Source organism: Hylaeus anthracinus, unplaced genomic scaffold, assembly GCF_026225885.1.
Source record: "Hylaeus anthracinus isolate JK02 unplaced genomic scaffold, UHH_iyHylAnth1.0_haploid 0, whole genome shotgun sequence".
NCBI lineage: Eukaryota > Metazoa > Arthropoda > Insecta > Hymenoptera > Colletidae > Hylaeus > Hylaeus anthracinus.
The window spans coordinates 13,036,042-13,058,031 of NW_026533254.1; the positions used below are offsets into that span (position 1 = coordinate 13,036,042).

General features: G+C 45.6%; 1 protein-coding gene across 1 annotated transcript in view; it reads right to left on the bottom strand.

The window, feature by feature from the left end:
• Positions 1–21,990, bottom strand: part of LOC128891218 (headcase protein) — a 167,784-nt gene that overhangs the window by 127,348 nt on the left and 18,446 nt on the right. The window contains exon 4 of the mRNA XM_054150568.1: positions 5,345–5,441. Within this exon, the coding sequence (XP_054006543.1) occupies positions 5,345–5,441 (97 nt within the window). The remainder of the gene's footprint in view (positions 1–5,344; positions 5,442–21,990) is intronic.

Sequence of the window (21,990 nt, forward strand, 5' to 3'; positions counted from 1 at the left end):
ATCGCAATATCTCCTTCTTAACGCGACTTCGGCGAGCTTAGCCCTACCTTTTGTCCGTCTGGACGCTCTGGAATCGCGGCTATAACCGTCGCTGGCGCAGGTGCACCGACACCCACGTTGCTCGAATATAAATCAATCGTCGAGGAACTCTACGGGACCAGCCCTGCGAACCGTGGAAAAGATAGCCGCGAAGAATGTTTAATCTAATATTGGACCCACGGTATGCTGGTGCAAAAATAAACGCCACTTGTTTTTTATCGTTCCGCAGCTCGTTGCGGGCGTCAGAAGAGCCGCGGGAGTTCGCTAATTTTATTTGTGCACGGTGCTTCGGTAAGCGGCATAAAAAATTCTACATTTTTTTCCCACAGAGAAACTATTCGACTTACAATAAAAGCAACGAAATCGAAGGATGTGTTTACACGATCGATACCCGAACCACGGTGCCTGGGATCCCCGTGCTCGAGGCATGTCTCGCATAAACAAGAGGTACGGAGCGCGGAGAGAGTAATAATAACCTCCGATCATACTTCAACGAATTGTACGCGGGAGAGATGTGTCTAGGGTGAGGGACGATTTCCAGGGACGAGAATGCGAAGAGCTCTCCCTCGATTCCCGCCAGGACACGGCTCTTCGTGCACCGTTAGAGAGGGAACGACGGAACAGAGCCCGGGCACCATGATTTCCAATTCACGCCAGCAATCCCCGGTTTTAAAAGCGACGTAAACGCGAGAGAAGGGTGAGCGCTGCATATCAGTATTCGACGCGCAAAAGGCAACCTTGCATTCTGCGATTCGTAACGCGCAGAAAGGGCTGGCCAACCCCTCGACGCAGGAGAGGATTGCGGATTGATAGAGCGAAGGGGGTTCGCCATCGAACGCCACCACCGAGGAGATTATTCGAAACCGAAGGGCAGTGTCGGGGAACCTTGAGGCTGGGTGGGCTTAACGAGATTCTGAATGCACAAAAAAGGTCCTGAGAAGGTTGGCCAGTCCTTGAATGTCGATCGATGACGAGCACGGGCAGGTAAACGGTTGATCCTTAAACGGAGATGACGATAGAACGAATGTAGTTAGAATTCTGTGCGAGGAAGAAAAATGAGACATTTAACGGTGATTCGGTGTTATACGTTCACGAAGACCCTAACGAGGTTGAAAGTTATACACCAGACATGTATCTAGACGGATCGCTTATCTTTATCCTTGTAAGGATAACGAGAGCAATTCCCTAACCACAGTTGCACGTGAAAGGGGCTTCAGACGTTCAATCTCGTCTACCTGAGGCTTCCAAGGCAGTTTCAAAACTCCCACTTTCGAATGCTTCGCAGCGATCGAGTTGCTCGACTTGCTCATGGTTAGCCATAGGGTTACTCGTCACGTTGCCATGGGAGGGCTCCCGAGCAGAATTTCGAGGGTTCGAGTGCGGTTCCTCCCGCGTATGCACGCAAACCGCGTTGGATACTGGCGAAAGGTATTGATCGTCTCCCACTGGTTCCAGTTCCCGTTAGAACCATCGACAGACGCGGGAATCAAGTGCTATTAAGGCGTAGGACTGGTCTCGATCGCAAAAAAAAAAACAATTGTTCTGCTTTAATTTAATATAAATTATACTAGATACAATTCAGGGAATGTTCGATAAGAGTCGCAAAGAAGAGTCTTATCACGCCGCGACACTTATTGACCGAAGTATGTGAAATTCAGTAGTACCAAGAAGCACGCAACGACGTCCATCGATCATTGTACCTCTTCTAGGAAATAAAAATATTGTAAAAAAAAAAAAAAATAAAAAGCGGGGCGTCCAAAATGGCCATAAGAGCTTATCGCACGATCAGCCGTCGCGATGAAATTCTGTCGAGGAATGTGGATGGATGGTTCGTTTTTATTTTTGCGAGGCCCCCAAGGGGTGTGTCATAAAACGTGAACCGTCTTTTCACGCGGTGGAAAATCTCCCGTGCGCGATTCGTCTCGCGGTAGGAATGAAAGGAATCCGCGCGCAGCGTACTTATCCCATACGGCTGTAAACCTACGGGTCCGCGCGCATTTGCTCCGTGCCCATTGTTGCTTCTAATAAAGCGTGGCCCTTTTCTGAGTTTGCAAGAGGAATAAATAACGCGAATGCCCTCCTGAACGATGGAAACTAAAAGAAAAAAGTGAGCGAGCGCGAGAGCGACAGAGAGCACAAGGTATTTTTATGGGCTACCTTCGTCGAGCCACAGTACGCATTGAGACGAAAGGTTGCGCAAAAGAGCCAGATGTAAAAAGAGCAACCCTGCCCTTCCCACCGTTCACCCTATTTTATAAAATACGCAACGCAGCCACGACGCGTACATTGCGCGGTGGAGTATTCGGCTTTAAAATTCGAGGAACATTGCAGAACATTAAAGAATCCATTTTTTTTTCTTACGATTTTTTTGTTTAGATACTTTCAGCACTGAATAAATATGTGAGAAGGGAAGTTACACTTAAATAGTTGTGTTTCATTTGTGGGTTTGAAACTGAGCAACAATTTTTGTTGTCTTTGACGGAGTTCACTATTTTGAAGTTTGTAATACTCTCATTATATAAATACTCCACCGTGCATCATACGAATATTCCAAGCTCGTTCTCGACGCGGGAACGTCAGACCGTACTGGTTGCAAATTAACCCCTTCGCTGGCGATGTTTTTTCGGCGTCGTCAACCCCCCCGTCCCCCCAGAGGACCCGGCAGGTCCTGCCAAGCAGAGTATAATGGGGTGACTACGTTATGGTTGCTCGTTTCGAAGCACCGCCACTTACCAAACTCCGAAGGGGAACTCGGACCTCTATTTTGCTAGTCATCCTTTTCTTCATCCGCTCGTACGAGCTCCCAAAACAGCGGGTAATTTGGTGTTCGAGAGACTGACGCATACGGGCAGAGTTTCTCGAAATCGTTGGTGAAAATTAATATTTTCGCTTCTGAGGTAAATTGTCGAAACACGAACAGATTTTTACAATGTATCACAAACATTGAATCTACTGTTGTTTATAGATCAATACTGTCTCGCTATTCTGACCATGACTTTGTGAAAATTTATCTACACGAGACGCATCGTGAGCGAGGGTACAGACAGTCACTTTTGCTCACCATAAATTACCCACGGTTCTACGGTTATCAAATCAATTTTGTCACGCGCGTTGATATTAATTTCACCACCCCTCCCGACCTTGCCACGTGGAATATAATCGCGCACGTTATCGGGCAAATTTACACCGTACACGTAAACCGCGTCGTTGAATCAATTTGTAATCCATCAATTCCCTGTGGTCGATCGCATTGTGTCCGCACTCCCATTAATGAAAACAAGGGGCGATTAATGTGCGTCCAAGAACATTGGAAAACACCAATTCACGTTTTAAAATTGATATGTTACTCAAAGCGTTTCGAAATGAGTGTTACACTAAAAATAGATAAGGAAAGTGGAATAAAATTGTTTTGCCTGTGGCTTCATCATCAAAGAAATCTATTTTAAAATCTATTACAACTTCACAGAAGTGTCAGTATTCGCCATCTTTACTTGGTCTCTACAAATATTGACGATGGCAGAATATTATCTACTTGTTGTTGATTTGACTAGGTAGAACCAATTAAAACTGACGATACGTTATCAGCGACGATATTTGCAGACGCCAAGGACAAGTAGAAATAACGGACGATCACCTCAGCGAAACCATATCTAATTGCAACCGCTTAACACGAGTCCACGTGTATAATCTATTGCGCTTGTTTAGATTATTATTATTGTAGAAAAACAAAATAAAGCCCCTTTGTCATCGCGAGCCGCCACACGTGTCGCTATTGGGTCGTCCTTTGAAGACGCCGCGTTCTAGGAACGAGCGTTTCGGCGACACCCTCTCAAAAAGCCAAGTTTCTGGTCAAGCCTTCGCGGAAGTTCAAAGGGAGAGGAGTGCGACGAACTGTTACACATTGTTCCTATTTATTCGTGGAATCCATTCTCGACAAAGGAACCTCTTTCGATTGTCTTCGAAGGCGAATCGATAGAAATAGAATTGCTCAGAAAGATTAAAAGCTGTACATATAACATTCGAGTCCCATGAAATGGTGGCGTAGACTGTAAATCGTCGAGATGAAAAAAACATGAAAAGAATTCCGAGCAGTTTCGCGGGTAACGCGAGGCTTATTGCGTCGTATCTCGTCCTGTATCCTTCCTCGACATCGATCGACCTACCGCAATGCGTGTACGCATACTCGGTGCGGGGGTGGAGGATCAAAACGTTGCGTCAGGCTCTCGACTCCTTCGAAAATATTATTCGGGGTGTACACACGCCGGACGCGTTGCTCGGTATTGCGGTTTAATAACAAACACGTATTGCGTCGCGTGACCGAGCACCCAGGGGAGGGTGTAAATGCACGCGAGAACGCAGGGGGTTGCTATTGATTTTCCCCCCTTCGTATTTGGGGTAGGACGACAGTGTTACGACGCAGTTCAGCAAAGCGACACTGGAGCCCTGGGAGATCCCCGTAAGGCAAAGATGAGCAAAATTTTGGTAAAGTAACAAATAAAGAAGCATTTCGCGATGGATGATTAAAGATTGACCCGTTAATCCGAGTTAAAATAATAAATTGCTATCGGTAAGGTAAGTTTGCCTCCGAGGGGCAGAGTGATCTCTGCCCTGTCTACACGCACACGCAAAGAAAGAAAGGGGCCACCCACTCGCGTGAGAGATTATTTCGGTGAGGTCATGGTGAAGATACGTGACGCACATGGATCCCCGTATCTGGATCAAGGACGACGATGGTTAAGGGCTCGAGACCAGCAGTAAACAAAATCATGGCCGTCGCGAGACGAAAACCATTTCCAACCTAGGCTTTTATTATCGCTGTTGAGCATGTTAGGGTCGATGGGACGGCGCAGTTCGTAGAAGAGACGAGAATGCATCTTTTCACTCCGAATTCAGCGAAGTAACGAAACTAGCCACCGATCTGGCCTTGCTACTAATTAACCGAGTCATCGTCAAATGCTGCTAAAAGTATTAATTATATTCATGACGTTGTAAATATTAATAGAGAAACTCGTACGCGAGCAAAGCTGGAACATACTAGAGCGATTTGTGGAGGTAGAGAGAAAACTGCGGATAGAAATTTCCCAAGGAAGATTTAAAGTGGGAAGGATCGCGCTCTACGTCTTGACCTTGCTCTATCGCGTACCTTCCGCTTTAAGGAAGCGTACAGTTCGCTTCTTCGCTTTCCTGCCGCTCTAGCGGGGTTACTGTTTCAAACTTTCCCCGACTGCCATGCGCACGCTGTTCCCTCGGCTGACTTTTCAAACGCGGAATCGCGTGAGCAGAAACGTATCAGTTGATCGCTTACCTTAATGTGATAGGAGTTCAGCTTGGTGCGCGGCAGACTGTTGAAGGCGCTGAAGTCCAGGCGACGCGAGAAGATACCGTTTGCGCCGCAGCTTTGCCTGCGAAAAAAAAAAAAAATTCAATAAAATTGTTATCTACTCGTGTACGGTAATTGTATAAGGGAATCTAGGCTGAGAAAACCAGGGTGAAGAATTTTTGTCGACAAACCAACTGGAAATTCCGACAATAAAATTTCCACTACAGTTTATCGACGATAATACAGAACAAACAAGATACGAGCAATAAATAGAGGAAGAAGTTGAACCTCCTCAACGGGGACTACTATCTTCCGATGATATCACTTGTATTTTTAGTGCAAACGTAGCAAACATATTTTTTCAAAAAGTCTCCCCATAATGGTCCCTTCCCGTCTCAAAACGATGGGTTTAAAAATCTTGTATGGAAAAAATCGGAGTTCCTCGGCGTTTTTCTCGCAAACATAATAATTCCAGTCTTCCCTCGCTTGATCACCCTTCGTGTCATCGTGTAAGTCGAGGGTCGCGTTTAGGATTCCAGCTCTGTTGCTTGTCAAGAGAAAAAGGTCTACGCGTCGTGGAATATGAACCCTCCGCGAAAGGCAAGCAGAATTTACCCCGGAAGAACGTTCTACCCTCGACTCGGTGGCGCATCATGCCTTCGCGAGGCGCGAGACAAAATAAGAACCGTATTCAAACTCAATCTCGTCCCATCGAGACGCCTAACGCAAACAAATCGCGGAACATTAGTGGAATGTCAAACTCTTCTAAAGACGTGACACTTGTTTAAATTAAGCTTCATATACTACACTAGAACAGTAAAAAGTAATATTTATTTCCAACGAATCTTGGTCCATAGTGTAACGACTCGTTGCCTTCGTGGAAACACCAAAGTTCCGAGACAGAACTTTCGCGAAACAGTCAACAGTCGAGAGCGGAATGTATCCGGTGACGTGAATTTGCAAGCTCGAAATCGCTCCGACCGATAATTTCTGTAACATCTGCAGAAACGTCGACGGCTACGTGGCCACGAATAGAAGTATCGAAGTTTCACACACGGTCGACCCTGACGTCTGATTCTACCGAGTCTGCGACCGACGTCGAACTCGATAACAGATACACCTCCGATGGTTCGACTAAATTCGAGCGGAATGGATTTCGCCGTCCAAGTTCAGTCGCTACGGAATGGAAATCGACGGGGAGAAACTCTGCGATCGGTCCGTTTATATTCAATGCCTCGACCCGTGAACGATCAGGTAATTTTCGGAACTTCCAGTCGCCCTGACGTCGCTCGATAGTAGTCTCGGTGCCTCTCGACTCGGCATCGTAACTGATCCAGGCCTGCAGAAAACTCGGATGTTTCGAGTTGCTCGCGAGCCGAGTCTAGCTGAGACCCAGTTTTCGATCCGAGTCGAGTACTCGGAAGAAACGAGCAGCTCGAAGGAACCGAGTAGCCAGTAATACTCGGCTCGCGGCTCGGATCTAAACTGATCGGGCCCTAAAAATGTTGCATAGTATATGGTCAGGTGCGGTAGAAAAACACGGTCTGTATTTTCGGCTCCAGCACAACAAGCAAAGGTCGACACGATGGAAAGGAAGTTACGTCAGCGCCAGGAAGACAACAAGCCAAAGCAGCTACACGGTGAGGCAGTGTCAGGAGGCGGACTAACCAATGCCCGTTCATCGCGGTTTGGAAAGTGGGGAAGGACTGATGACCTTAACCTTGGCCTCTACCCGTGCGAGACCGTGCTTTATCGCCGTCCGTATTGGTGACTTTTGGCAATGTCAACCAGAGGTCACGAATATATTGCGCACCATCGTCGCATGCGACGGGCGCTCTTCTCGAGGTAAGCGATGATGCACGGTTGCATTATGCAACGCGATCCGCGGTATTCTCGGTGCGTTGACCGAATTCCGCGTGGATGGAAACGCGAAATGCTTCTTTTGGTATACAAGTGGATCTGCGCGTGTCACTCGAACCTGTTACGTTGGCGAGTGTGGTTGATCAATTCGAATTATTTAAGATGGGCGAATGTTTTTTATTCTCTTCGGCCAATTAGAGCGACGACATGCGTAACGTTGCCATGTTTATCGATACAACACAAGGGCTACCTTTCTAGAGGAAACCGTCAAGAAAATGAAGAATACTTTCTTCGACTATTACCCGAAGACAACGAAAAGACACCGTTCGAATTTTCATGTTAACATCATTATCTCCGAACATCACTGACGATTCGATATTAATTCGGAGCAACTAATTGCAGCATCGGAGTGGAACGATGCTGAAAAAAGGTGCCAAAGCGATCAATTTGCATAATTGCGCTCGAAAACTCGATGTTTACGTTCGATTGCGAAAGGCAGAGAGTACAAATACGGACACCGGTCGTCGTAATTAATTTACAACGACACCGAAAGCCCGCACTCGCGCGCCTCGTGTAGTTATCTTCAATCACCGGCATTTACACGTCGCCTCTCGTGCGCGTTCCGACTCTCGCGATGACTAACGCCGGTTGCGCAAGGTATCGACGCGAGGCGAGGGAATCAATAGAGTCATTATTTCGACGGGAATCACGGCGTCGCGTGTCCGTCCCCACGAAACGCGCCAACGAACGCTATCTTCTTCGTCCACGCGATTCCTGAAAGTCACCGCTGCAACCGAAACTCTTCGTTTTGTAACATTTTACTTTACGAACACGTTTCGACTCTACAGTTCCAATTCTGTCGAGTGCAAAGAAATCGCCGATCAGATTGCAATTTTAATTCTACTTTTACGTTCGTAAAATCTAATTCCCGCGGCTCCTTGGAGCATAATTCATGAAAAAGGGGGCCTCCGTCCTAAGAAATTTCCGAGCCATTAAGCCGACTACGATATACGCGTCGACGAGGGAAAAAAAAAGGACCGTTTCGCGGTTCAATTTATTATATATTCCGGTCTTGAACCGGTTTCTAAGCCACCCGGGCGCTAACATTATCGTGGAAACTCGATCAGTATGGCAGCAGTGCGTTTCAATCGGCAACGAAATTATTATCTAACCTTGATACGTCGACGGCCTACTGAAAAGGAAACTGCCTCTTTAACTGGCGTTTACAGTGTCCACAGGTCGTCGAAAATAAGATACGAGAGAGTACTATCCCATTAAGGGTTAGTTCTACAGTGGAGTCTAATAGCACACTAAAAATGCTTCGCCATCCTAAGAATTTTACCTGTTCCTACTACACCTTCGTTAATTTTTAACTAAGCGCCGAGTCGAGTAGCGCTACGAGGAACGCCAGCCGCGTTTCGTGGAACCGTCCGATTAAAAGGCTGTAAGTTCGGGACGGTAAATTACGAAAGAGGCACTGCTCGATAAAGACAGATAAGGCACGAACTGTGACGATGCACGCAGTCACGCAACGCGATACGTCCCCGCGTATACGCAAAGAGTTCGCCGTGTCCCATGGCATATACACAGGTGGACGTAGGCATTGCTCGGCGTCATTCATGCCGGCGCGCAACAAATCTACGATTACGAAAGACTTCCTAGAAATATAAACCGAGCGGCGGACCGATATGCGCCAGGCGTATCGCGCGGTCGTGTCAGGTTGCGAGAACCGATTCGATGGCGAATATCCGCATAATATACGGCTCGGGTTTCGAGATCGCTGCAGAAATATCGATCGAAGGGTTTAGGAGAGTTGGTCAAAATTGGAGAGGGCGGAGATAAGAACAGGCTCATAGTTGTTGTAAATATAAATTAATCGGGACGCCGTATAGAAGAAAAAAAACCTTTCAAACGACGTACTTTTATAACTGACTTTATTTCTCTCTCGTTCTGTATTCTTCCGCAATCTTTTACAATCTTTCTTTTCTTTCTTCGAATTCTTCTGCCGTTGCTCAGCATTTCGCTTGTTTATAAACACTCTCTCCCTCTCTCTCATTCGCACTCGTCTCACTCGCTCAACTTCACATTCATACATTGCGCGACTAAATTAAACAGTCTACATAGTTCGAACCTGGAAACGTCCGCTTGCGAACATACCGGTTTGTGCAATGACTTAATTTGAAGTGCCTTGTGCTGAATACCGTCAAGGCGATCGATCAGAACTTAGCTGAACTTAAACTACCCTCCATAGTCAAAATCGAAAGATAAGGAATTGCAATGAAAATGGTGATCCTGTCCCCTTGCGTTGAATCCAGGCAGATTAACAATATTGCGATAATGGATAACGAATTGCCGCAATCCACAAAGCACTCCCAAGGAAACAGGAACGTACTCGAACGAAGGTCGCGCACGCGTCTCGCAAAGTGATTTGCGAACCCGGTGCGCTGCCGCAAGGACGCGTGCGTTACACACATCCGGGCTGCAGCATGTTAGCTTTTCAAGGCCAAGCGGGCCCATCCTTGGAATTTTAATCAGTCCATTTGCCTATCGCTGCCGGGCTTTGTGGGGTGTCTCGTGTATTCGGTAACCAGCCATCCAAAATTCGACCCACCGCAGCTTCGCATTGCGCTCCTCCAAATATACGTTATACACCTTGAATATATTAATTCGCGGATGTTATAAATAATTATAAATAGTCGTGGTATACTTTCTTTTCGTAAGAGAAAATAAGAACCACTGCTCTGCTCTCGGGACGCGTTCTTTCTTCCATCTCTTTTTAGAGACGCAGAAGAAACGAGGGCCTGCGTAAACAAGCGGTTTATCGACTATAAATACACGGATCGAGTATGTACGCAGGTGTCACGCGTGCTACCCACGAGTTCTCGGTCGCGTGTGTTCCCGACGTCGATCTCCGTCGCGTCGACCGATTTCACGCTTGTAAACATCCGGTGTCGCGACCCGTTTTGTGCTCATTCCTGCGTAAATTTTCAGCCGTTATACGTTTTACACCTTGAATAAAAACGGTTCATCCCAAAGAAGTAGCAATTCTTTGTTTGGTACGAAGAGCCCGAGGAACGACCTGAAAGCCAAACTCGAAACGTGGAAATAATTTACGTTCTGGTAATTATACGATGAATTCTGACGGCGATGAGAATTAAATTTGTTAGATTTCTCGCGGGACATTAGCGGCACAGTGTTGCTAATGGCTAAGAATCACTGGAGGAGAAAGTTGCGCGTAACGCGCGCGCACACACACACACCACACACAGCTGACGCATTAACGACGATGTTTTTCGCCCGAGGTATTTTTGCGCAGTTAGGCGATAAGTCTCTTGACTCGGATGCCCTTCCGTTTCTGTCCTCAATGACGACCCCGCTATTTGCTCTCCAGGCCACCTATATATCGAGAGACCGTGAAAAAAACAAGCTGCTCGCTCTCGCTGGGCGTGTCGCGGCGTATCTGTGACGCAACACTGATGCACCAAAGAGAGAAATCACTCTGGCACGCAAGATAATGGCTGCATCGCGTTAGAAACGAGCTGCGTGCAGCAGATAACGCAAACGATTATTGCTGGACGGGGATAATCCTCATACGTGGGGATATTTTCAGCATTGATCGGCTAATTCTTCTCAACGGAGTAGTTATCTCGGTAATTGAAATATTAAGGAAAAACAGTCCTCGCAAATTAATCAAAACGATCGTGTGCATCATCGATTCCGTTTTTCTTCAATTGTCTGTATGGTATCATATAGACTTTTAACGCGCTTGCTTTTGGTCTTCGATATTAAATAAACAAAGACGGTAAATACGATCCATTATGTAAGCCTTTATTTGCATTTCGACTCGAGTCACCTTCGGATCCGTAAATATCTAAACGAAGATTAACGATAACGCGAGAACAAAAATAATCCGAGGGTGACACCGATGTTCCGAATCGAATCGCAATTAAACGCCCGCATGATGATGCCTTGCCGTCTTTGTTTATATATGTATACCATCCGTCGAGTGAATTTCATAATAAATATCGACCGCTTTGTGCGCACCGTTCGATCGTGACTCACTAAAGCTGCGTCATTATCTCGACGCGAGATTGGTTGCGGTAACGAGAGGAGAATCGGCTCGGTGTCTAGATGTCCTTGAACAGCCAGGATGAGCCTCTGCTGTACGATTCGCTCCACGAATTACTTAGGAAGGACGTGAGGATCCTACCAAGGAGGAAGCCACCGTCAGGTGCCCAGCTGTCCGCTGCAATTTCCACGAGCACCGGTGGTGCCCTTCGTGTGGGAAGAGAAGGCAACTACTCGCAGTGGGCTCGAATTCTCCTAAAGAAGCTCGCAGGTGTTCGCTAATGAGTCGAGCGACGATAATGAAAAGCTGGCTCTCAGAAGGAACTCGGACACAATGGCCGTGTCCGGTTCGTTCCGAGGTGTCGCCAGAATATTTTCACATGCTGACGTTTCTCAACAGATCTTGAACCGCGGAGCCTGGAACCGTGCGACTTTTCGTCCTTCCTCACCTATTCAGGTGTTTAAGAGGCGAGGCAGGACCCTTGCTAAAACGGAGAAAGGAAGATAGGGAGATATTCCTACATCTCGAGTTAAATACTATACTCTTGCAATTTGAATTCCAATTTTTATATGCCTATCTCTATCGTTCATCTAATATTCCTCGCGTCTAACGTTCCAGGACTTGCTCGTCCAGCGAACGAATCCAGAGAGGTGAAAGATCAGGATTTTAATTTGCAACGTATGCACGGTCAGCTCAAGACGCGCGTTTGAGCATCGCTTTCGAATCGCGAAAGGAATCGAGGAATCTTGCAAACAAAGATCGCAGGGGTATTGGGGGGACCGGTTCTTCCGGTTAGTTTGAGGTTTCCTATTAATAGGAGGCTCGAGTATGCGGAATGGCCAAGAGTCGAGGCACCAGAAAAAAGCAACTTTCGCGAATGACGAAGAGACATTGGCCGCGGGGTACGCGGATACTGTGGATCGCTGGACAAGGTCCTATACCGCGATCCAGCTTTAATTGTATGCTAATTCCCTCGGCCCGATCTGGGCCCAGATCAGCTAATTAAGCGAACACCACTCCGGGATAAATACGTTTCGACGGGTTGATTTCATTTTTGAATTGCTTTAGCAACGAGGTGCAAAAACGATTCCCACGTCGGGTCAATAAAAATCTGCATAATATTAGTTGGGTGAATTTTAAAAAACATGATTTGATATGTTTTCACTGGGGTGCACAAGTTGTTTTTTTAAATTTTGTGAGATGGTTCATCGTTACTTCTTTACCTTTCTACCTGGGGTAAAGGACATCAAGTAAATTCCAAAAATAATAGTTCCAGAAACGAAGGAGCAGAGATGAAAACTAGAGCGAAGGTGCTAAGCACACGAGCGTCGAGTAACACGATCCTTCGAGGACATGGGAATAGAAAAAACACACCACGAGACACCTTCCACCCCCGAAGAAGAACCTGTGTTTCCACGAAGTGAACGGATTACGCGGAACAACTTACTCGAAAGCGATCAGGTGCGAAGGATGTTAAGCAGCTAGGGAAACTCTAGAGAGGCGTCGAACTTTGAGTTTGCTCTACGAGAGGACAGCTGCCTCGCCGCATCCCGCAAAACTTCAGTGTAATCCTGTGCTCCCTTCCCCGAAAGATTCGTCCTAAGCCTCGGAACACGTTCATCGTGTATGTACACAAACCCGTCCAAGACCCTTCTCGTCGTCGAATTATCGAAGCAAAGTATCGATGTACCGGGGGTGTTCGACCGAAAAAGACGGAGGAGGCAACCGAGAAAAGAATGGTTTTGGGTATTCGCGGTGCATGTAGGTTAATTCCAATTTTTATAGGTTGGAAGGGGTGTCATTCTATAATGACTACCGTAGCAGTATGCATACTAAAGCATTCCAAAAAAAAATGTTACATTTCTATACAAGCATTTGGTACTGAATAGAATTACAATAAACAAAATTATGAGATTTCTCATACTGGCATTAACAAATTCTATCCCAGAGAGTCTAACATTCAACCTTTTTGGGGGTCACACCGACAACCCTACCTTTCATTCGATTTGACCGTACCCTTCGAAGGCATTCTTCTGGCACACTTTGGGGGTGTCGAGCACTCGATGTAACGCGTGTCCGTAAACACAGTGTCCTTTCCACGAGTATTTCGTCAAGTCCTGGCCAGGCCCTTTGTCGGTGCCTGGCTTTGACACTGTCGCCCGATGTCGCCCGATGTCGTCCACGGTTCAGCTTAAAAGCGTGCGATTTTACGTGTGTCAGATTCAGGAATCGCCCCTGCGAAAGGGGGACACGCGACCTGGAAGGAGGCGTCGTCGGTGAATTGTCGCTGGCTTTGTGCAACTCGAGTGACTCGTCATCGATGCCACGGAACATGCACGAGAAATCGAGGGTGCAAAGCAAACCCGAGCTTGCGCCCGGGATAATCGCAACGCAACGTTTGTATTTCCCTCGGGAGACTACGCCCCGTTTTCTCGATACCGCGGGCAAATATCCCGGAGGAGAGAACAGGCTCGATGGGAAAACACAAGTATTTTCGGGGAATATAATAGCGAGTTTACAAATAATTATCCGGCAGACCCCTCGGTTGCTTGTTCCCACCCTCCGGAACTTCCCCTATCCGTTCTCAAAATATTTATATCCGCGAATATTGCGTGCCATCGTTCCATATAAATATAAAGTAAATAGGAACAGAGGGAAAGAGAGATGTAATCTATCTAGATGTAATTCATATACATAGAGATATAAATAGGGATAGATATTTTTCGAAGGTTTTTTGTCGATAGGTTCGATATCTTTGAGCCTAAATACGTATACCTTCGGAATACAATCACGTTTGGAGTCGAAAATATTGCATCGATAATCCTTGGACCGAAAACAAGATGCTACTCGATATTAATCTGAAATGTCATCGATAGCGGGCCAACTCTAGCAAAACCTGTCCGAAAAGCGGTTTTTGCTCGCGCAGAATCCGAACGCTGCCCAACAAGATCGAGGAGAGGGTGTTACATGGACGAAACTGGTTTCTAAAACGCGTTCGGCCGAACCAAAGGCTGGGAAGCTGCCGCGAGGGACATCGTCCAGGGTCTCGCAGGATACCGCGTCCCAGGATCCTGGTCGAAGGACGAATCCTTCCCAATAAGCCGAAATGGAATTAACGGATAAAGAGCTCCTTTCCGGGGACACGTACGGCTCGCGTGTGAAAAAGGAAGTCGAATAATCTTATATACCAGTGTCTCGCAAACTATGGACAAAAATTGTAGACGCTGTATCTAAAGAACATAAGTTGGAAAAACACGAATAAAACAGTGTATGAAATGAAACACCAAGCAAACAATGAGAAACCATTTCGACCCAAGGAGAATCGTTTGTAAATTGTAAATTTACTTTAACATTTGAGAAACACTGGTATAAAGGTGCCCTCCCGAACTTATCCCTGTTGTGATAACGTAGAATGAACCCTCCCGCCCGCGGGTAGAGAGGAGAAGAGAAACAGAGAGGATTACCTGAAAACTCGTTCAGAGGTTAATCCGCTTCGAGTGTGCTCGTACGCAGTTACACGCGCTACGTACTAACAGAACTACGGATCCCCAGATTACGCGTCCAAACGCAAACACGAGCGAACGGAGGAAAACGCGAATTCTCGGCCAGAGTTTCAGAAAGTGGGACCAAACTTGTCCCAAGGGGTAACACATGCCTTTGGTAGCGTTTCGATGGTTAAGCGCCCCCGTTGAACCCCGTTCGAGATGCCCCGGTTAAAAGCGAACACTATTACATCCAGGTTTGGTAAGAGGGGGCGTTTTGTCGAGGGGGAGAACGAGCGAAAGCGTAATTGTAAATGGGACGCCAGTTATTTCCACGGACGTGACTCCGGGATCTTCAGTGTCTAGTCGACAGCGTTGATTACTTCGTGGGAAATCGGGGTAGTGCTTTGTGATTCTCTGTTAACCCCTTCAAGCAAGCTTGTCACCTTTTCGAACTCGGTTTGTAATTATTATAACGGATATCTCCTCGTTGAGTTTCGATTTTTTTTTTTTTTTTCTGACTTGTTAACTCTGCGAGGGCGCAGGAATTAAAAGTTACAGAGCGTATACATTCTCCAACTCGAACCAACGGGTCTCCTCATTAATTCGAGTAACAGTAGTTCGATGCTAGAGGAATATTGCGAGCGTGGAGCATCGACCGGCGTCGGCTGTAAAAGCTGTCAGAAGGACGCCATTATTGCGGACTCTCGCACAACGGTGCAGGTAACCTTTGTCCGTCGCCTCTAATTAAAAAATTCCTCCTGCCTCGGCTGCGGCAACCGAGACCGCGCTAACCCGAAGAATCGGCGGTCGACTCGAAATCCACGGGCGCCACCGAGTCGATTGCCATTCTGTTTCGCAATAGGCCTCTCTTTCGCGGACTCTCCCGTCACATAATCGAGTTACGCAACGCGAAACGAATTTTGCATATTAAGCCGAGATATACGCCGACCGCCCAATACGTGCTCGATGAAAAATGGTGCTCGTATATATCGCCTGATTCGTTCCCACGAATATCGCGGCCAGTTATGGATATTGATTTAACCTTCTGTCTGCTGAATAAAATATTTCAAAAGTGTCTATAAAATAATAACGACGACAGCTCAATCAACATATTAATGTGTGTCATCCGTACGCTGTGATTTATTTTTTTTTTTTTTTTTTTTGTCTTCCTCGGCGAATATCGATGCAAGAACGTAGGTGATAGAATAGAAGATTCCAGAAGTTCGTGTATTTCTTGAATATTGAAAGCGTAAAATTCAGAAGCAGTGCATAGTCACAAAAATGGCGTTGTGGCTTCGTAAATTACAGCGATTTGAATAATTTCTCAAGGTTCTAATTACACCTGTGTCAGGAAAGGGAAGGGCTGTGTCTGCGAGGGGTCGAAGGACTCGAGGCTCGGATGATCGAATATAATGACGCTTCCTAAATGACGGCGAAACAAAAATATCCAGACGAAACGAGGCGGCGTTTCCGCTAAATCAACCAATTTTCACCGGTCACTGGTTCCGCGTCTGGAAATAAAGAGGCAACAACGGCAACTATGCGTATTCGCGCACACTATTTTGGCTATTCTGCGACGGACACGGACGGAGACGAAGAAAGGAAGAAAGACTGGCGTCTCGGGAGAGGTAAACACGACGTTAACAAACCAATTAGCAGTAAACCACCCTCGGGTCCGCGATAATTTACACTCGACTGCACGCGATATACGACGGTACATGTTCGCGGACGGAAAGGAACGCACGGACGGAGGAGGGAAAAAATTCTCCGGCCGCGTCTTTCCGTTTTCTTTCGCAATCCTACAGACTCGCCGTTATTTGCCAAGCTCAATCTTTCACAAAGTACACGCGCACCTTCTGTAGGTGGTAAAACGACTTTGCTTTTCGTTTTATCGAAGTCAAATCGCTGTAAAATAAAAAAAGATTAGATATTGGTAGGCAAGCTTAAGGAGAAATAAAAAAAAGGTGTTATCTATTTTACGTTTCAACACTTTGGCTCGAAGTTATCTTTAAAATATACGAGTTCAACTACTAATTTTACTGAATATATTAAAAAAAAAAATTTAGTACGTTATGATGTAGGTTACATAGGGTTAAATATCCTCTGTATCGTTTTCATATGGTTCGGGGGGTAACTCTGTCGTCGCGAGGGAAAGGAAACGTGCAAAAGAGGAAACTCAAGATAACAGGATCGCATAAATAAGGATTCGGAGTGCACCGTCTGAAACCCAGACTCTACCTGGGCGAATACAGACTTCGTTCCTGCGGGAGGAGATTCGAATTCCGCTTTCTTCTACCTTACTGTCCAATCTCGTGCAGCGAGCGTCTGAAAGGGGAAATTCGTGACTCGAGAAAAGGACGCGAACAGAAGAATCGAAGCTGAAGAGAAAGAGGCGACACGTCGTGGACCCTACTGGAACGTGATTCCTAAGGGAAGCGATTCGTGACGAAATTCTTTATGCCGAAAAGAAAGGAGAGAAGTTTCCAGAGATGCGATTACGCTCGTTTTTCTCTCTCTCTCTCGTCGTCTTAAACCTGATTGCACAGGACGCGAAAGGGAGGAAAGATAAACTGTACGAATGAAATTTGAATATGAATTGGAATTTGTATGAAACGAAGGCCTTGTTTTATTATTAAGATGCAATATAGTCTCCGAAGCAGCAAGGTGCATGCTTGCGGCTTATTTGACGCACCCGTCCCGAAAGGGTTTAATTCGCAGGTCGACGGCGACGGGACTGTCGCTAATATCTCGCGAAATCTTTCATGTGGTTTCCAAATGAAGCCTGACTCACTGTCACGGCCAAGGGGAGCTCTGTTAACCGGGCTAGACGGCTGCATTATTCATTTATACGCTCGACATTGTTCGCATGACACTGTTGGAATATTCCTCCTAGAGTCCCCGTGGCTCTACGAGCCGAAACAATGGATGGGCTTCCCTCTGCGAATACGTCCATAAAAGCGGCGGAATTTTGAGCCAGACGATCCCGTTGCATCGCGAAAACCTTTGCTACGATAATCTATTCCTTGCTAATTAGATGTTCCGTAATTTCTCTACATTTGTGCGCGAGCTGAAGCGCCCATGAACAGTGGAAGGAAGGAACATTGGAAATCTCGTTTTGTTTTTGCATCCGAAGAACTATAAAATAGTCGTAGGTAAGAAAAGGAAACGTATGAACGCGGGGAAGAAGCTACCTTTAGGAAAGCCTTCTTTAAGTATTAACACCTGTTAAACATATCGTATATTTTTTACTCGTTTCATCGACCATCGAAGATATTTTGGTAGAACGAGTATCGGAATGCAGTCGTTAATTTAAATGTTTTCATTTTAATTAGAACTATTTTCGGTGTACGTGTATGAATAAAATATAAGTGGATTTAAAGTTGCGGACCTTTTCGACGTGTTTACAAAAGAATCATTCGTACGGCGTCGTAAATATTTTGTGCAAAGAGGCGCTAAGGAGGATTCGAATTGGGAAGAATATTTGTGAAAAGAATCCTCGATCGTTCTAAGGAATTCATCTGCTTCGCATGCGAGGACTTACATCGAGAGGAGTGCGAGAATAGAATGAAAAATGAAGAGAAATTATTTGTTAATGGGCCAAAACGTGAGGCCAACATGTCGATTAAAAAAATAATGACCCGAATGTTAATACCAGACTATACCGCGAGCAATCGTCTTCGAAATAGCAATTATACGATTCAAGTAAAGTTGGGGCGCGCTATCTGTCGAATAATTATGAGCATAATTACGCGTGCGTGCGTTTCACAGAGGCCTCGCGGTAATACCCAAAGCCACCCTCTCCGTCTGGGCTGTAATGAGTAGCTGCGAGGTAATCTTCGCTGAGCAGCCCACGTCTGCAGTCCCACCGAAGAATTTTCTTTCGTCTACTCGTATTTATTTAACGACTCCATTAGCCGCGTTAAAACGAAAAACAAAGTGCATACATAAGAACTGTTTCCAATTATCTTTGTTTCAGATACAATCACACCTAGGAAGAGCTTTTACTGATATTTCAATTTAATTCACAATTGTTTCGAGAACAAAGTCCATACATTTTCTAACAATTTTACTATCCCAAAACTGCTTCATCACTCGACGAAAAAAAGAATGCAATGATGTTAACAATCCATCCTCCGCTGCATCGACTTTCTTATCCTTGCTACTCGTGCTCCGTGGGTCAATGTCTACGGAATCGTTAACGACCAAACTTCGTACGCACGAGTGGAACAATGTTTACAGCGTTCCCAGTTCTTTTTCTCGCGCCCGATAACGAGAGATACGCGTACTTAATTTCGTTCTGTCGCGCGTTCTATATCGGAACGGTTGCCAAAGTTGGGCTACGAATACACGAGAGCAAGGTTACATAATTAAGGGGAGTGGCGTTACAATCACATGACACGATTAGTCAGTTTATGTTACGGCCTATCTTTCAAGAACGAAGCCAGGTTTTTAGATACGACGAAATCGCGAGATTAACATTTTGCGTATCGTGTTTAGTTGGCTTTCACATATAGAACGTTATAGACGTTTGTTTCCGATTCCCGAAAGCGGTCGACGAGGGAACCGGTTCGACCGGTTCTCGGACATTTCGCGCGAACGAGATAAACATTTTTGCAAAATAAAGCATTCATTACGTATCGTCGACCAGGTCTGGGGCCCAGCTCGTATTTATAGCTCCCGGTGGACGCAATCCGCCATTTTTCTCCGCGGAATGGTATTAAATAATCGTTCCTTCGTCGATTAAATGGTAACGCCATTCGATAATAATTCCTACGTATCCACAGTTTCGTACACGCCACAAGCAAGGATTTATTCATCGAGGAAGTCGATCTGAATTTACGAAGCGTCATTATTTCGATGTATGAAACTATATTTTATGTAACAATTTCGTTTGGTATCGAGAATGGCCGCGAAACGTGCACGTAAAGTGAAACTAGTTACGTCAATCGTTAAATTGGGACGGCAAAATGTATCGAATAAATAAATATCGAGCTTTATTTGCAACGGATGGCAATTCCGCGAAAAATCGTGCACGAACGTTTTACGAGGACGTGATATGGCCGACGATTGGGAGGGAAGAGAAAAGAAAGAGAGCCGCGGAGGCACACGGCGTTCATGAATGTTAATAACATTCGGGCAGGCGTGCTGTGTTCGTGCCGGCCTTATACGATCCGGTATTTGCATAAATTTGACAAACACCTCGTTACGAATTCGTCGCCGTACGGGCTGCATGCGCGAGCGCATCCGCGCGAGTTACGCGAGAGAGTTAGGTCAACGGTGTGAAGGCTGTGCCCCCGTACGAAATCTCGAAAACAACCGTAGGTTGTGAGATCCTCCAAGAATAAGGCTCCAACCAAGCACTGTTATTAAATTTTATTTAAATTTAGCTGCTAATCCGTTGCTTTGACTTTTTCTCCCTAACCTAATTCTTTTTAACTTGTTCGTTTCTGCAAATCGATATTAAGTATTCACGACTAAGCAGACTGTATCTGGTTTCCAAATCATAATATTCATTGGACGAATATTTATGTAAATCAGAACGAATCGAATCTACAAAAACAAAGGTTCCCTGTTCCACTATAAATTATCATTTAATAACGCAATATACATAATCAAGTAAATCCATTTTACGGCGGGGATAGCTAGCGACGACCAGAAGGATTACTTAAATCATGCACGTGTTTCGCCTAAGCCCATAATCTCCTGGAACAGACTACGCGCGCCTCGTCGCCGAAAAAAGACGCCTCGGCCGAATTACTTCGTTAAAAATGCGCTAATAATGAAGTCGTCTTGTTATTATTAACCGCAACACCGCGGCGAAGGGGACGGGCGCAAGTTTTAAGCTCACGGACCCCGTGGAGTCACCAGATATAAGAAAGTTTAATCCCTTTATAAACTTTCTCGCTCACCCGTGGGACGATACAGCCAGCCTCGCGCGTTACGTTCGAGGAAAACCGTAAGCCTTAACTAACCGAGGCGTTGAAATTACACCCGCGCGGAGAAAAAATACAGGAAGTCGAGAGAACCTCGTGTTTCTCCTGAAGACACACCGACTCTTTTGTTTAATAAACGGTGGGACAATAAACTCGCAACGCAAGTGAAAGTGGTCAAAGGTAGGTAATTCCAAGGCGTGACCTACGCTGAATTTTTATACGTACTGCTTAATATTAGGTCTACCGGAAAGTTCTGTCCATTCCGGTCGCAAGTTTTTAACAAGTACGCGCATATTCATTAAAAACGATATACAAGTTGCAATCATGCTGGCAAGATGTCATAAATAATGATAAAAATTACGAATAATTATATTATTCAGTAAAATTTATACAAGATATGAGAAATTTATTATTTTGTTATTCTAAAAATGGATAGAACTTTCCAGTAGACCTAATATTATTAATCCTTCGATAGTAATACTATACCTCGCGTAGAATATCGTCTACGAAATTTTCTCGTTTCTTTTTCATTTTTTCCAAAGACCTTCGTACCGAACTGAATTAAAACTTTTGCTTAAATTTCACCACACTGATTTTTTTAATAAGTGTAACCCTCGTTCCAGCCACAGAATGTCTCCTGCGTTGGAATAAAAGAAAACATGAGCCAACGCGAAAATTCTCTCGGATTCGTAGGCCAGGGGTTGGTTTATCCCCCTCGAAGGGAATTTAATTAAGAAAGACTTTCACCTTTCAAAAAGAGAAACACGCGCCACGAACGGTCGAAAGGCTCTCTCGTCGAGAAGAGGCAACATCTCGCCCCGTCGTCTTTAAGATATCCTTGGGGCGGTCCGTTCCAAGGGTCGGGGTTCAGGGTCAATTCCCGAAACCCATCCTTACTCTCAGGGACCCCCTTTCTCCTGGTGTATCGCCACCATTACTTCGCGATTTTTCCTAACAAATGTTCCTCACCGCAGACGAGACCGCTTCCGACATGCTGTAGGCGCACCGCCACCCTGCATCCCCCATAAATAATCGTCTCTGCACACCTACTCCGCACGTGTCATCCATGAAACATCTTCTATCGACAATAATAACGAAAGAGTGTGGGGGAACAACGCCAATTGAAAACGACTCGGCGTAAAAATTGATCCAATCAATTGAAACCGGTATGTCTAAAAATAAGCTTGATAAAACGGCCGTGTGTATTTTAGTTTAGAATGCCTGGACTGCTACCGCGTGAACGTTGCGCGATGAATTGCCAAAGTCGTCGTCTCTCGAATACAG